The following is a 14,290-nucleotide window of genomic DNA, read 5'->3' as shown; positions in this document are numbered from 1 at the left end:
AAAGAAAAAGTTTAAAAAAAGAGACGGACGGTGGAGGACAAAGAAAAAAGCGAGACTCGGCTTCTCCGCCACATTCATCATCGGCTAAGCTGCCGTATCCATGCTGCTTTGGGGAGAGTGGCAGGCTAAGGAGGGAATTTGAGGGTGAGAGAAAACAGTGTGGGAGTGAAGGGAGGAGACGAGAATGAAAATGGGAACTGGAGAGGGAAGAGCAGGCGGGAGTAATAGATGAAACAAGAGATAGTGGCGAAGATGATGGGAGATCGACTCGAACGCGGCGAAAAAGAAGGGCGAGGGGTAAGGGGGGAGAAAGGGAGTCAAGAGTGAGAGAGAGAGACGGCGAGATGGAAAGGTGAAGAAAAAGAAAAAAAAAAGAAACCCAGCGGCATACAAATGAATTCATCTGTAGTAGAGAAGAAGGTGGCGAAGAAAGGACAGAGGAGAAAAGCTGCTCAGTCGCCGACTGTACAGAGCTACTACTGCTGCTGCTGCTACTGCTGCTGCTGCTGGGGCTCTCAGCAAGATGCCTTCCACATGCCGAGATCCATCAAAGCAACACACACAAACCAACAAACGCACACCAGCACGCCCTCAGAGCTGAGAAAGATTACATCAGTCGAAATATCACAGTTTTCAACAAAGCTCGGGGAAGTTACAACTCTCATCTCGCAAGTTATGATCATGTTAGCTTTCCATTAGCCTCTCATCTCCAGTTTTAAAGGATCATTATGGTTAATTAAAACTCATCCCATTTTCTCTCTGAGTGCGTCCGCGTCGGGTGATCCACCACTAATGCCGAGACTGTGATATTTATATGTTCTGTAACAACTGCTGGATGGGCCACAGATCATCATAATATCCAGTGTGTGAATCTAAGGACTGACATAATGACACGATGTTTAGTGCAGACGTTCATATCTCAACTGTTGATTAACTGCAAACACAATTAATCCACAATACTTAATTATTAAGTGGTAATTATACCACTAAAGTGTAATATATTGTCGTCTTTAACCATTTTTAGGGTAAACACTTTACAACTCGTGAACTTGATGAAAACAATTCCACCTACACAGCCAGGAGCAGCACAACAGGGGATTGTTCATATGAACTTTTTTTGTTTTTTGGTGAACACATTAACACCTACATACTGTTCATATTTTGTACCTTCACAGTAATTTTGACCTGCAACAAGAATTCCCTTGAAGCAAGTATTACCACCAGCTTAAGTGTTTCAAAGGGCAGGGAAAGTGTATTTTTTAAGTTTAACACCACTCATTTCTGGCGAAAAATATCTATTACACAGTATAATGTCATGTAATATGTGTAAGAATTAAAAAAGTATAAAAGAATATTTTTATTTAGATGTATTGTGGGTCAGGAAAGGTCATTAAATTTCAGGCTAAAAGAATGATGTTTAGGGTATTTTTACTGCTGTTAAATGTCAAAACGGACAAGAGTATGTGAGGTGTTTTTTTTTTAAATTTTCCCCACAAATTTAAATTTCCTGAAATACACATTAACATTAATACGGCCCCCCTCCCTCAACATAATCCAACCAATATTTTAATTAAGGGATAAACACTTCCAACTCAACAGTGCACCATTCCACACTAGACCTGTCAATCTAAGCCTCCTGTACACAGCAGGCCCCGCCCCTATTGCTGCTGAGCCAATCACGATCAAGAAAAGAATTGACAATTTCAACTTTAAACGTACAGAGTCAGCATGTAAGTTTCAGCCTTTTGATTGGCTCAGCAGCGATAGGGGAGGGGCCTGCTGTGTACAGGAGGCTTAGATTGAAATAAAAAAAAATGAAAGAAGTATAAATGTGTATTATTTGAATAGCTTAATAATGAATGCAAAATGGTAATAATAATGCATGTATCGTCCCGGTCCCTCTTTTCCTCCTCGTGTCCATCTCCTCCCCCCTTTTCCTCATCCCTCTCGTTCTTTTAGTCGAATCTCTCTGTTCCTTTGTCTCTGGTGTTGTAGCCAATTAGTTAATCACCGCTACTCGTTTGGACAGCAGGCAAGCGTGGCCTCACCTGACCCTCGTATCGGTGATGAAATGTTGATCTAGTGGGCTCCACTGTAGCTCCACACCAACACTGGCTACCACACACACACACACACACACAATTTGTACATGTACGCACCATCATGTATCTTATTTCCCCCACCCCCCTCATATTAGACACACACAAATACCACGGCGTGTGTGTGTGTGTGTTTACATATATTCTGCTACACATAGACACCCTGGGGCTGATTTAAGGTTAACCGTGAATGTTCCAGGCTCCCTGTGGTTTACGCCCATGTATGACCGGCCGGGAGTCGTCTGTGATTTGTCTTCTCTTACCAAGTGTGTGCGTGTGTGTGTGTCTGCACCGCCTCTGAGCTAAGTAAGCACCAGCTGGCCACCATCACTATGACAGTTAGTCTGGCTTCATGATGGATGATACGGCGTATAGTCTCTCTCTCGGTCTCTGATACACACACACACACGCACACACACACAATTCATCTGTGCATACACTCAGGTGGTGGTGGTATGTAAATGTCTGGGAGAAATCCCCCCCGGTATCGGCTCGGTAAATGCCTCTCGCACACACACACACATAGGCGCGAGCTTTCTTATAAACGAGTCCTCGCAGAGGCACACGCTCGCACGCCACCATGTTTGTGACCTTTTATTCGCAGCCTCTGCTGCCCAACGGTTATTGAAGTGTCGTGGACGGCAGTAACACTTGTTTGCAGTCATTTGCTTGTGTGTCGCCTGAAGGGTGTTTTTTTTACGCGAGGGACAGGAAATGAATTTGACCCGAGCACCGGGCAGGTGGGATGTACGTCAGGGACACGGTCCAGGTGAACTGACATATTCAGCGCGTCAGCACTGTCGAGCCTGAAGGGAATCGCTTGAGTTGGTGTTGTAGTTCATACGCTCACTTGCCAGTTCATTCGGTGCACGACGAATACATCCTAGTATATCGGTCCTGAACTCAATTTTTTCAGGGAAAGACCCCAAGCTGATGAGAGATTAAATAGGGACCCCTACCTACTCATTTTGCATTCACTATTAAGCTATTAAGATAATACACAGGTTCATTTTTTTTATTTCATACAAGTGCAACAGTAGGGTGGCCGTGCAAACCTAAACATACCTGACATAAATAGCATGCGTCTGGGATTTCACCTGGCGACTGAATAGGCTCTTGGCCAATTGCGGGGAACCTGACTGAGTCAGCCTGTAATATGCAGCCTTGTGATTGAAGAAATTCAAATTTGCGGGTGAAAATTAAAAAAATATATAAAAAATGTCTAATCAACCAAAGATTTTGCGACCTTCCTGCACTACTTCCTGCAGTGCCCCCTAGCGGTCGCGGACCCCTGTTGAAGACCCACAGTATAAAGCAGGGGTCTTCATTGTGTGTGAGGCCAAGGACCCCAAACTGATGGAGAGATTAAGTAGGGACCCCCTACCTACTATATGTGTTCTATATTAAACTCAGCCTAGTGCTATTTATAAATATACATTATTAGTATCATTTTACATTAATTATTAAGCTATCCCTGATTTCTTACTCAGTCTTACTGTTTCAATAGTCATGAATGGTGCCGTTTCCATAGTTTTTGGAGTTGTTTATGTGACCTCATACAACTCTGGCAATCTGAGTCTTCATACTGATTTATATATGTCAACATGCACGTCACCGTGACTGACACACTGACACCTGAGTCGTCCATCTCCTGTGGCGGCTGTAATCAGCTTACCGTCACACTCGCGTGGCCCGCTAGTCATTGTGCCTCCTATACATACCCATAAACACGTTGCCGTAATCCTCTCTTGCGTACACAAACTCATCTTTTCAAAAATATTAATCTCTCGGATGTAATGTCTCGGTGTGCTGACGCGAAACAAACTCACCTATGCGGCGCCTTTCTACACGCACCCAGTTTTTAAGACCCAAACACTGCGAGATGCTTTAGAGGTGCCGGTGAATGGGCCGAGTCACCTGCTGTCCTTGCTTCACGGGAACTCTCCTCCGGGGGCATTTTGCCTAATTTGTTGGCCAATTAAGGTGAAATGAAAGAAGCATCTGCTGCGTTGCGGAGTGCGCGTCGGATCCATAAAAGTAATCATGTCTCCAAACATGCGTTATCCATACAGTAATCGCATTGATTCACGTGCTTTGAGAAAATGCCAGAGAAACACATAGGTGCACACGGAGATACTGCGACACGCAGCCGGGTGGGACAGCTTGATGGATGGTCTCCGTGCAGAGCTTTTTGTTCAGCGAGTGGAAGCGCAGCTTCGGTGGAGATTCTCCCTTAACTGGCAACGAGTGACGTGCCCCAGCAGTGAACAGCTTCGTCTTTTTGCATCAGCATTAACCTTCAAACAAGGACTGTATTCTCAAAAAAAACAACTTTATTTTTTTTTCTTTCCATGTGATGTAAACTATTTAATCAATGTTTGCCGGAGTGTTGAGACTCTTGTTAGACTCCTGAGGTGTTTTGTGTTGCTGTCAGAAGCATTTTGTTGATTAATGGCTCCCTCATCGATCACAAGGCCAAGAGGCTGTGCACAAAGGCATCGCGCACTCTGCCGCTGCCTATTGACTTTCGCTCAATAATTTTTTTAGTGAATGGGTGCTTATATAGAACATTAGCTTTATGTGCATCACCGCCGGAGCAGCTAACCCGGAGTGTTTCCCCTCCCTCTGCTGGGAGTAGTTTAGAAATCCACTATTGATCAGTGTTCTTTCGCATTCAGAGAGAATTTTGAGTGGTGTACGTGGTTTTGAAAACTTGTCGATGGGAAATCCAACCGTATCTTAAATGCATTCCCTCAGACGGCTCTATTACTGGCTTTCTTTGGCTTCTAACTATAAAAATGCGAGACGACCCATCTGCTGTTCTTAACAGGCACCTTAAGGTGAAGACGTTCTCACTTTGCAGCGGTGTTTTAAACCTCTGATTCTCTGTGTTAAAACCCTCAGACTCTTTTCTTCTTAAACGCCGGCTGCCATATCTGAACCTGGCTTTTTTCTTTTTGTTCTTTTCTTCTACAGTTACACTCCCCTCTGTCTTCTGCGCCGCGGCTCGACAACCACGTTCCGTCAGACAATGAGGTAAGTGTGCATTGAACTCCCTCGCTCCCCACGCTGCTGTTTTCAGTCCTGAGACAGCAGCACTTTGCAATGTGAATGCCAACGCCCCGAGCCCCCGAAAAAAAAAAAACACGGCGGAAACTGGTAAAGTAGTCGCACGACATCAAGACAGCGCGCTACGAGGGAAAAACCTGGCAGGGATCCGTGCACGCGTCTTAACTGCTCCTGCTCCTGCGAGCCTTCCTGTTTGGTCTTCCCAATACGTTTAGCTGTGTCAACCGAAATGAAAGCGATTTTGAGTGAATAATTAACTCGTCTTTCCTCCATCTTTCAGCCTCCTCTGTACTCCACAGTTAACAAAACAAACTGTGATGGAGACGTCGCCGAGGAAGACAGGGAGCACGACTACAGCAGCATCGCCGAGATCAAGGGCCTGGTCCCGAACTCCTCCTCCAGCGACCTCTACGCCACCGTGAACGACATCTACGCCCAGCCCCACGAGCCCAAGCCGGGAGAAGACCCCAACGTGGACAGCACGGACCCCGGCTACGAAACCATCCGCATCCCAAAGACTAACAGCTCAGATGGTGACTACAGGGGCGGGCGGGGAGCCGAGGGGTCAAACAGGGCCAAGCCGGAGCCAGACTACGAGAGCGTCGGAGAGCTGGGTCTGGGCCGAGAAATGTCCCGCCTTTGAGCCTCCCCCCTCCTCCTCCTCCTCCTCCTCCTCCTCAGATCACCTTCATCCGTGCCGATTTATTAGAACCTTCCTCTCGGATGCATCTTACAGACGTCACTGTAGTGCTTTAAACCCGTCATGTGGCACGCGTTCGGTGCATGACTCTCGGGGGGGAAAACAGAAAAACGGCTCACCGCGGCATCCGTCATTAACGCATGACTGTCCTCTTTACAGGTCGGGTACGGTTTATCATGCACCTTTAAATTGATCAACCAGGGTGAATGTCATCGGTACTGATAAGCCTTAACAACAACACTTGATTGTGAAACAAATGTCGAATAAATCACAACACGCGCGCGCAGCATTTGAAGCGGTAGCTGACTATCGACATCAAGAATCCAGTGCCATATATTCATGAACTTCATGCACTTACTTATGTGAAGGTAACATTATTTATATGCCCCCTCTGCAGCTTCTAGCCGTCCTCCCAGGTGACTCGGTGTCATGTTTTATTGAGGCGTCACTTGGTGCATTTCTAGGGTCTCGTCAAGCTGGCAGCACCTCCGCTGCTCATTCTCCGCTGCAAGTTCCTGCTAATGGGTTCTTGGCATGAAAACAAGAATGCCAATCTGATCCGTGGCCAATTATGTAAAAAGAAAAAAAAAAGTGTAGTGTTTGATAGATTACACCATGACACAGCTGCAAACATGTAGGCTTAATATGTTATAGGATGATACTGGTCATCCGCAGAACCAAAAATGGAAAACAAGGGGCGACGGGACACACAACCCCTGCGGATTCATACAAGCATTTCCAGTCCACGTCCATGATTTTTTTTTTTTTTTTTTTTTTTTTTTTGTGAAATCATATTTATTTGAAGGTGTTGTGTAATTGTGAAATTTTAACGAGTACGTCTGTCAGAGAAAAAGTAAATAGGATTTTATAGACGTTTGTAGCATTTTTACAGAGAACGGTGAATGAAAAGTGAGTCGCCAGAATTACAGCGAGAGCTAGGTACGCTTTGCCCCAACTATTTAAAGAGTTTGTTGTTTAAAAAAAAAAAAAAGAAAAAACTTGTTCAGAGTCGTTTTGCACACAGGTCGAAATCAGTTCAAAATGTGATGAAATGACGCAACAGCGAACTCGTTGTATTTTCTTTGGTTTTTGTCTCTTTGGTACAAGATACAGTCTTCAGTTGGCATTAAAGCACAAGGTTACGGTACTGCGTTTATTATCTGAAGTCTCGTCCCAATACAGTTACACTTATGCACAATTTGAACACGTAATGCTTTTTAGAGGAGAAGAACATATCTGTCTGTTTGTAGCTTGTACTGACGACATGCCAACCGAGGCTTGTATATAGTTAGAGCACTATTTTAACCAACGTGCTGGAAATTTTATGTACGCTTTTACTATACAATGTACAATGTCCAGAGTGGTATAATTTTAAAAATAAGTTTGTTACATAAGAGCACTGATGTATGTCTATGACTTGTTTTGAGGAAACCAGAATCCCTGTTGTCCAATGTTTTTTTGTTTTTTTTTAATTATTATTTTTTTATTATTGGTTTATCTCAAGAGTTTCAGTTCTGACAAGTAGTAACCAGGTGTCAGACATATGGTACAGTTTATTTGGTACATGCAAAGTGTGGCACTTTAATTTTAAAAAGAAAAGAAAAAAAGGAATAATGTCTCCATGCTGTTATTTTCAAATGAACGGGGCCTGTGTTTCTTTTGCTGTAAATATCTTTCTAATTGCTACGGTATCTACCACCTTTGCAGAAAAACAAGATGAGTGTCATCTGTTTCCACCCACATCAAAATATTAGTTTCTCCAATATGACTTTGTGTTTGGTTAGACGTGCCGGAGCTCGTTTCAGAACGGCGAACGAGGCGATATTTAAATGAAAGAGTATTTTAAATGCAACCCACTCTTAGTATTTGATGAACGCCCTCCAAAAAATTCTGCTCATTTCGACAGAGAGGTAATTATCAGTGTTATTTACAATCCCCCCCTTGCAAACAAACACCGTTCGAGCACGTTGTCCCCACATTGGCTGCATATCAGATGGATATAATGGCATTCACAGAACGCTATAAATGACCTCTAAGGAAATGATCTGCCAAAGGGGGATGTTTTAGTGCCAAATCTAATCAGGACAACACACACACGCGCAGACTCAGTTAATAGATACTTACCAAAAATCACTTATTCCCTCTATCTGTCTGTGTCGGTCATATAAACACACATATTCCCCTTCAGGGAAATGGGGGGTGCGTGGTGGAGCTGCCTCTGTCCCCCGAGCTCCACTCCTCCCTTAATGAGACCATTTGCCCCCCCACCCCCCCTTACAACCAGCAGACTACTCTATGGTGACACCCGCGTTTGATCAAAGGGCAAAGCCTGTTTTGGCAGTTATGGCCACATCTGTCACTCCACTCTGTCGGGTTTCCATTCTCTGCATGTAAATATTTTATGACATGAATTGTTCTATTAAAAAAAAATATATATATATCTATATATATATAATAAATTGTGTGTCTTTTTATTGTCTGGGGCGTTTGTCTTGTAGGAGGATTGAACGCTGCGTGTGGATTTATAAAAACATTACACTTGACACTAATTAGGTCATTTGTTACCGCTATCACACACTTTGGGATATTTTCTCTATAATTACCAGCAATGAATTGGACTCCCGGTAAATCTGATTTGTCAGGGAACTTTTTAATCAGAGGAGACACGTTTATCGGATATCTTTGTATTAGTTAGAGGGCAGCAACTTGTGACATGAGGAGTGATCACGCTTTCCAATTTTAGCGCCGTTAAGAGACATGTGCAGCTGAGATCATAAAATAAGGAATAACATGACTGATTGGTCATTGTTACCAACACCATCTTGTTAATGCAGATATCATAGTGTTTATTGGACTTACAATTATAAATGTGGGCACATGATCTGATTTCATATACTGAACGTGCACAAGATAAACGCATTTCATTAGATGATCTGGTTGTTAATTGGTTGCATGGGAGGACGCATCATGTCAAAATGAAAAAACAGTGAAATCGTGCACAAAATGAAATAACCTGTTGTGTTTACATTGACAAAAAGCAAAGTAGTCCACTCCCAGTTATATCAAGAGAGTAATTTAGAAGTCCCAAGGTGCCTTTTAAAGTAGGCTACGTGTCTCTACAACTAGGTTACAGCACGAAGCGTGTGTCTATCTGGTCGAAGTTTTCCTCTCCGTAGCCTAATTCCCCCCCTCCACACTTTTTCCTCCCTCTTTCTTTCCTCCTGCCACTCTCCCTCCCTCCGCGTTTCCTATCCATCCTTGCGTCATTGTTTTGAATGGAGCATCCTCCCGAGTTGCATTACCTCCAGTCGGAGGAGAAAGGGGGGGGCGGTGGGGGGCTTGTGGAGGCGTGTGCTGCTCCGTCCAATCAGAGCCCGCCTTAGCCGCCGGACCGCACATGTTTACAGGCAGCATTCCGCCGGTAGAGGCTCTGCTCGGTCGGAGGCTGCGGCGGACTGGACCTCGCAGGAACCGGATCCGGAGTCACACGGCGGTCGTATTTTGAACCGCGTCCGGCCTCTGCTGCTAACATTGACGCGCAGACAGTCCCTCGGAGTGAAACAACTCGACGCGTTTGCCTCATTTGCTCAACGTCCGCGAGGTTTCTCCGTAAACAGGCCGCCATTTTGTTTAATCGTGTACAAATGTCACGTCGGTTCCTGACCGGGGAGATTAGTCCGTGTTTTCCCGGCGTCCGCTCCCCTCTCAGGGAGCAGTGGGGAAAACAAACAGGTCGACCGGAGGAAGCTCGGTAGCCGGTTGGATGTGGACGTTGTTTAGCGGCGAATGAATCGTTTTCGGCGGTGAAGCCCGTCGCCCGGTGCTAATTCAAAGTTCCCCCCTCCAGTTTTTCGGTGCTTTTTTAGTGCGGTGCATTCAGGACGCGGTCCGGAGTTGTCGTCCTCCGAGTATGTTGCCGCTTTCTAACATTTTGTCAGGGCTGTTGGAGCGCGTAGTCTACCCGCTGCGGTTTTGTGTTTTTCTCGACGTTGTTTACCGGTTATAATTCGACGCTTAATGGTTTAATTCCGCCGGCTCGCCTGCTCCAGATAAAGCGAGACACTTTTGTTGTTTTTTGTTTTGCTTTTTTTTATTTTTGTTTTCTTATTATAAAAAAAAAGAGACATGCATACGAGGCGTCTGGTGAAGCGGTCCATCCTCGGCAGCCGCGTTTATGCGCCGAGTCCGACGGGGGACGGTGCCCCGGTGACAGGAGTGGTCCAGGCTGTCAAGCAGGAAAACAGAGACGTGTCGGCCGCGGGAGCCCGACGCAGCGTTTACACGGTGCTCATGCAGGACGGCAGCCTCAAGGAGTTCTCCGAGGAGGAGATAGCCGCTGGCTTCAACCACACTGCAGCCAAAGGACCGCTCAAGTCCAGCCTGAAGGTGTGTGTGTCTCTCTGTGTGTGTGTGTCTGTGTGTGTGTGTGTGTGTGTAAAGGAGAGAGAGAGAGGGAGAGAGTGAAGGGCCCCGGCTGTTTTTTCGCTGTTTTTGTTTTGCCACGTTTAACCGCTTCCTGCACGGAGCGGATTTTAACGGTGCCGCTAACGAGCAATTTAATCAGCGGGGACAAAAAAAAAAACCTGCACCGCCCGATAATAAGACACAATGACGATTCGGTTGCACGTTGCATCAAATAACGGGCTGTCATGACATTTGGGGACATCAAGGATATGTGGGACAAAGGGCTTGATAGGGCCTGCGCAATGTTTATGTGGACTAGTGGGTGGGTAGGACGAGGCAAACAAACACGCTCTGACTGCAGCGTTTCGCACCGATGTATAGAGGTGGTCTCAGTGCACCGGCTTATGACCCACGTATAACATTTGTTGCAGGTTATTTCGCACATCCTGCCCTCAAATGCACATTTTGCACTCAAAAAAAAATGTTGTTATTTTAAATTTTTATTAATGTGTGTGTTCATTCATACGCGATGCAGCTTGTCACCCAGTTGACTACTGTAGCGGCTCCGCGTGAAGTCACTTTCCACAAGGCTATCATTGTTTTGAAACACAGATCATGTGGGTTTCTTGAGGCATTAGAGGGGAAATGGTAAGTTGTCCAAATGTGTAGTGTCCTAATAGGCAAAGGGCAAATCGCGTTGCTTGTCACATGACCTTAAATAGAGAGCGCCGGATGAAAACACTGTTAACTGGCATAGGAAAGTGTGTGGAGTGTTGTGTCCCATCTTTTTTTTTTTTTTTTTTTTTTTATTCCACAGTGAGGGAGCGATTCAGGAATGCATGTCGGAATAATGGCTTTTTTATGCTCTGGTTTGGCTGGAAGATGCATGCTTGTATTCACGTGTGTGTGTGTGTGTGATGTTTTTCAGTGCAATTGATTATGTTACTTACCAAACGCAAAAAAATGTGGGTCCAGTATTTTGTGGACCGCTCCAGTTGGACTCAAATCACACTCCTCTGTTTGAACTGCTTGTAAACATCACACAACACACACACACATGCAAAGATTTACCCCCCCTCCCAAAAAAAAACAAAACTACTGCCCCGTGAGAACCAACAGATCTTTGATCGATGGCTAATGTAACAAAAACTTGAGCTGTTTTGTTTTGCATTTGCACATTGCCATGTGCGGTGCCGCACTCACAAAAGCTTTCGCACAATGCAGTTAGTGAGCGCAGGCTGGAGTAGTGCAGCTGAGGCTCAAGAGTGTAGTTCTGTCAGCACAATGGTCAAGTCTCTTTCAGCACGACTCAATTCCCGCTGAGGTCGAAAACAAGCCATAAAATGAGGAGGAGGGGTCTGCTCTGTGTGTGTGTGTGTGTGTGTGTGTGATTCACATGTGCATCCGTGTTTCTTTTTGTGTGCACGAGTGTGTAATAAAGCGTGGATGTGATTTTTTTTTTTCCCTGGGTGTGTATTTGTATGTTTAATGAGTGAGATCCGACTACTTTAAAATTTGAAGTGGGGGTTGCTTGTGAGAGCACGCTGCAGCAGCTGTATGGCCGACACAGTGGGCACCCCCAGGTTGGCAACGGGTGGCGTGCTCCGAAGAATCTGGATGCTTGGAAACGCGCCCGGTATGGCAAACGAATGCCCCCCTGTCCTAACGGGAGGGCGGTTACAGGACGCCACTTGTTGACTCGTCGGTTCGTGCAAGTGCGCGTCGTGTGAGCTACAGTGATTTTCTGGCCGCTAATAAGGAGGCGTTACTTGTTGTTGTTGTTGTTGTTGTTGTGCCGGCGCCTTAAGTGTCCCTGTTGTTGTTGTTTGTGTTGATCGTACGCAACGTGGGAGTCAATGAGGCAGGCTTGTTGACAGCAGCTGAGTGACTCTTTGTTCTGAAGCGGTGATCCCAGGCTGGGCAGCTCCGGCTCTGCTTATTGTTTGGCTGAGTAACATCAGCATGAAGCCGCCTGTAGAAGCGTATCAGGAGTGATCTTTATGGGTAAAAGGTGTGAGTTTGTTTAATATAATGCATTATGCCCGTTATTTTCACGAGTTAACACGTATTAAATCAAACTTTCTTAAAATGGCGCTTTTTAGTGTTTTTTTAAAAGTATTTGGCCCCCATTAATAAAATTAGTTTTGTCACATCCTCCCACAGGATAACTTCATCTATTACATCGAACAGCATCAGGGCTCAGATATGTTTGGAAAGTCGTGTCTTTTTCGCAGATATTGTTATTTCAAAAAGTTATTAATAATCAAGTTACTTCCACAAGGTAAATTTGTACCAGTAATAATCAGAAATGTGTCTTGACCCAAGAGTCTGAATTAGCTCAGTAATATTCAAATATAATTATTCTGCTTTCAGGCAGTGGAGGCAACACATTGAATCAAGTCAAACTGTAGCTCGTCTTTATTCCTGTTTTATTTTAGTTTCACTATAAATCAAGAAATAGTCTCAAATTTACAGTTCTGAGTCGACATCCGTCTGAGTAAGTCTCTGTCTGATTATGAGATCAATATGGAGGATGTAGAGATGCACTTGAGACCAGTTCTTCTCCTACAAGCTAACAGCGCGCCGGTGATCTGATGACGCTGCACGCTTGAACCAGAGGAGGACTGACTCCAGACCAGTGTGGAAAGCCTATATATAGACTCAGATTTACTCCAGTGCAAAAAAGCTTTTCCTCGTTTTCATGGGGTACAGCTAGTGGAATGACATAACATGACATTTCCAGTTGTTCCACATATTTATTGCCGCTGCTACCAAGTGGCAGCAGAGGGCCACAACCGGTCACAGCTCTGCGTAGTATTAATGACATATTAGAAAACTCAGTGTTAAGTGCAGTGTGGGGTCATTGATTAGTAGACACTTTCATCTCAGTTCAAGTTTATTATTATTTAGTAATAAAGCTCTCTGTCTCAGAGCTAAATCAACTTCACATGTTTGGTAATGTATATGTAATAGGGAGATTTAGATCTGAAGATAAAGAGGGGTGTTGTACAAGAAAAAAGTGAAGTACCGATACAACTTTAAGGAAATGGTTTGATCGTAGTTGTGTATTCATGCAGTTGTGTTACTTTAGTAATGCTTCCCAGCAACAAAGAAAAGTTAGCAGACCCAGCTGGGACATTCTTTATTCCGACCTTTGACCTTTCAGGGTTCATGAATCTTTACGCTTGATAAACTGCTGCGCGAAGCCATTTCGTTATGAGTTTGTGAGTGGGAGAGAGTAGGAGATCAAGAGAGGAGGGACACTCGGTATTTATTTTCCATGCAGACACACGAATATTGCATTTCTCCACCGATATGGCTTAATTCACAATTTCCTTCTTCTATAAAAAAAAAAAAAAAACAGCTATATTTCACATACCTGGTGAAAGGAATGAATTGCTGGTGGTTTTATCTGAGGAGTAGCCTCCTCTCATCATACACACATCACTTTATCTTCCTCCAGCCGCTGTAATCCATCTTGTTTTTACTCAAACTCGTTTCCTGGCGTGTTGTGCGCACCACTGAGCATTCGACCAGCCTCTACCCTGTTTCTGATGTTTTTTAATCACATTAAAATTTAGTGACTTCCAGGGACTAATTGCGTCGGAGCACTTTGAGATAACTAGCGTACACGCACGCTGGCCTGAGTGTCATACTCCGCAACGCTCGGTTTGGCGTGGGCAGCTGTGTGTGTGTCACCCTGCTTGTGTATTGGCTCTCTCGCTGCGTGTTTCTAACAGTCTGACGGCTTCGGTTACCTACAGAGATGTGTGTTGGTGTGTGCGTAGGTGCATGCAGGTATTCATGTGCAGAAGCGTGGCATTCGTTACTGTTGTGTAAGGGAATAGATCATGTTTTTTTTTTTTTTTTTTTTCCCCTCTAGTGTTGCTACAGGTGGGCGTTTTAAGAGTCACGTGACTGGGCAAATGCTCTTCCTTTGTGATTGTTTTTGTCAGTAGGTGTGCGACTGTGCGTTATTGCTACATGGTGTATGTCTGCGTAGAAGTTTGTTAATTTG

General features: G+C 44.7%; 2 protein-coding genes across 4 annotated transcripts in view; both read left to right on the top strand.

The window, feature by feature from the left end:
- The window catches only part of pag1 (phosphoprotein membrane anchor with glycosphingolipid microdomains 1), a 46,336-nt gene extending 37,996 nt beyond the window's left edge, over positions 1–8,340 (top strand). For both annotated transcript variants that reach the window (XM_047604842.1, XM_047604841.1), the window contains 2 exons: positions 5,076–5,135; positions 5,449–8,340. In XM_047604842.1, the coding sequence (XP_047460798.1) occupies positions 5,076–5,135; positions 5,449–5,811 (423 nt within the window). In that variant the 3' untranslated portion in view covers positions 5,812–8,340. The remainder of the gene's footprint in view (positions 1–5,075; positions 5,136–5,448) is intronic.
- Positions 8,341–8,623: 283 nt separating this feature from the next.
- znf704 (zinc finger protein 704) overlaps positions 8,624–14,290 on the top strand; it is a 58,968-nt gene continuing 53,301 nt past the window's right edge. Inside the window, exon 1 of one of the 2 annotated variants that reach the window (XM_047604792.1) lies at positions 8,624–10,254. In XM_047604792.1, coding sequence (XP_047460748.1) covers positions 9,994–10,254 — 261 coding nt within the window. In that variant the 5' untranslated portion in view covers positions 8,624–9,993. The remainder of the gene's footprint in view (positions 10,255–14,290) is intronic. The other variant, XM_047604791.1, reaches the window with a different exon arrangement.

The sequence above is a fragment of the Mugil cephalus genome, chromosome 14, assembly GCF_022458985.1.
Source record: "Mugil cephalus isolate CIBA_MC_2020 chromosome 14, CIBA_Mcephalus_1.1, whole genome shotgun sequence".
In the NCBI taxonomy this organism is placed as follows: domain Eukaryota; kingdom Metazoa; phylum Chordata; class Actinopteri; order Mugiliformes; family Mugilidae; genus Mugil; species Mugil cephalus.
The sequence above is the reverse complement of the archived record's forward strand: the minus strand, read 5'-3'. Positions and strand labels throughout refer to the sequence as shown.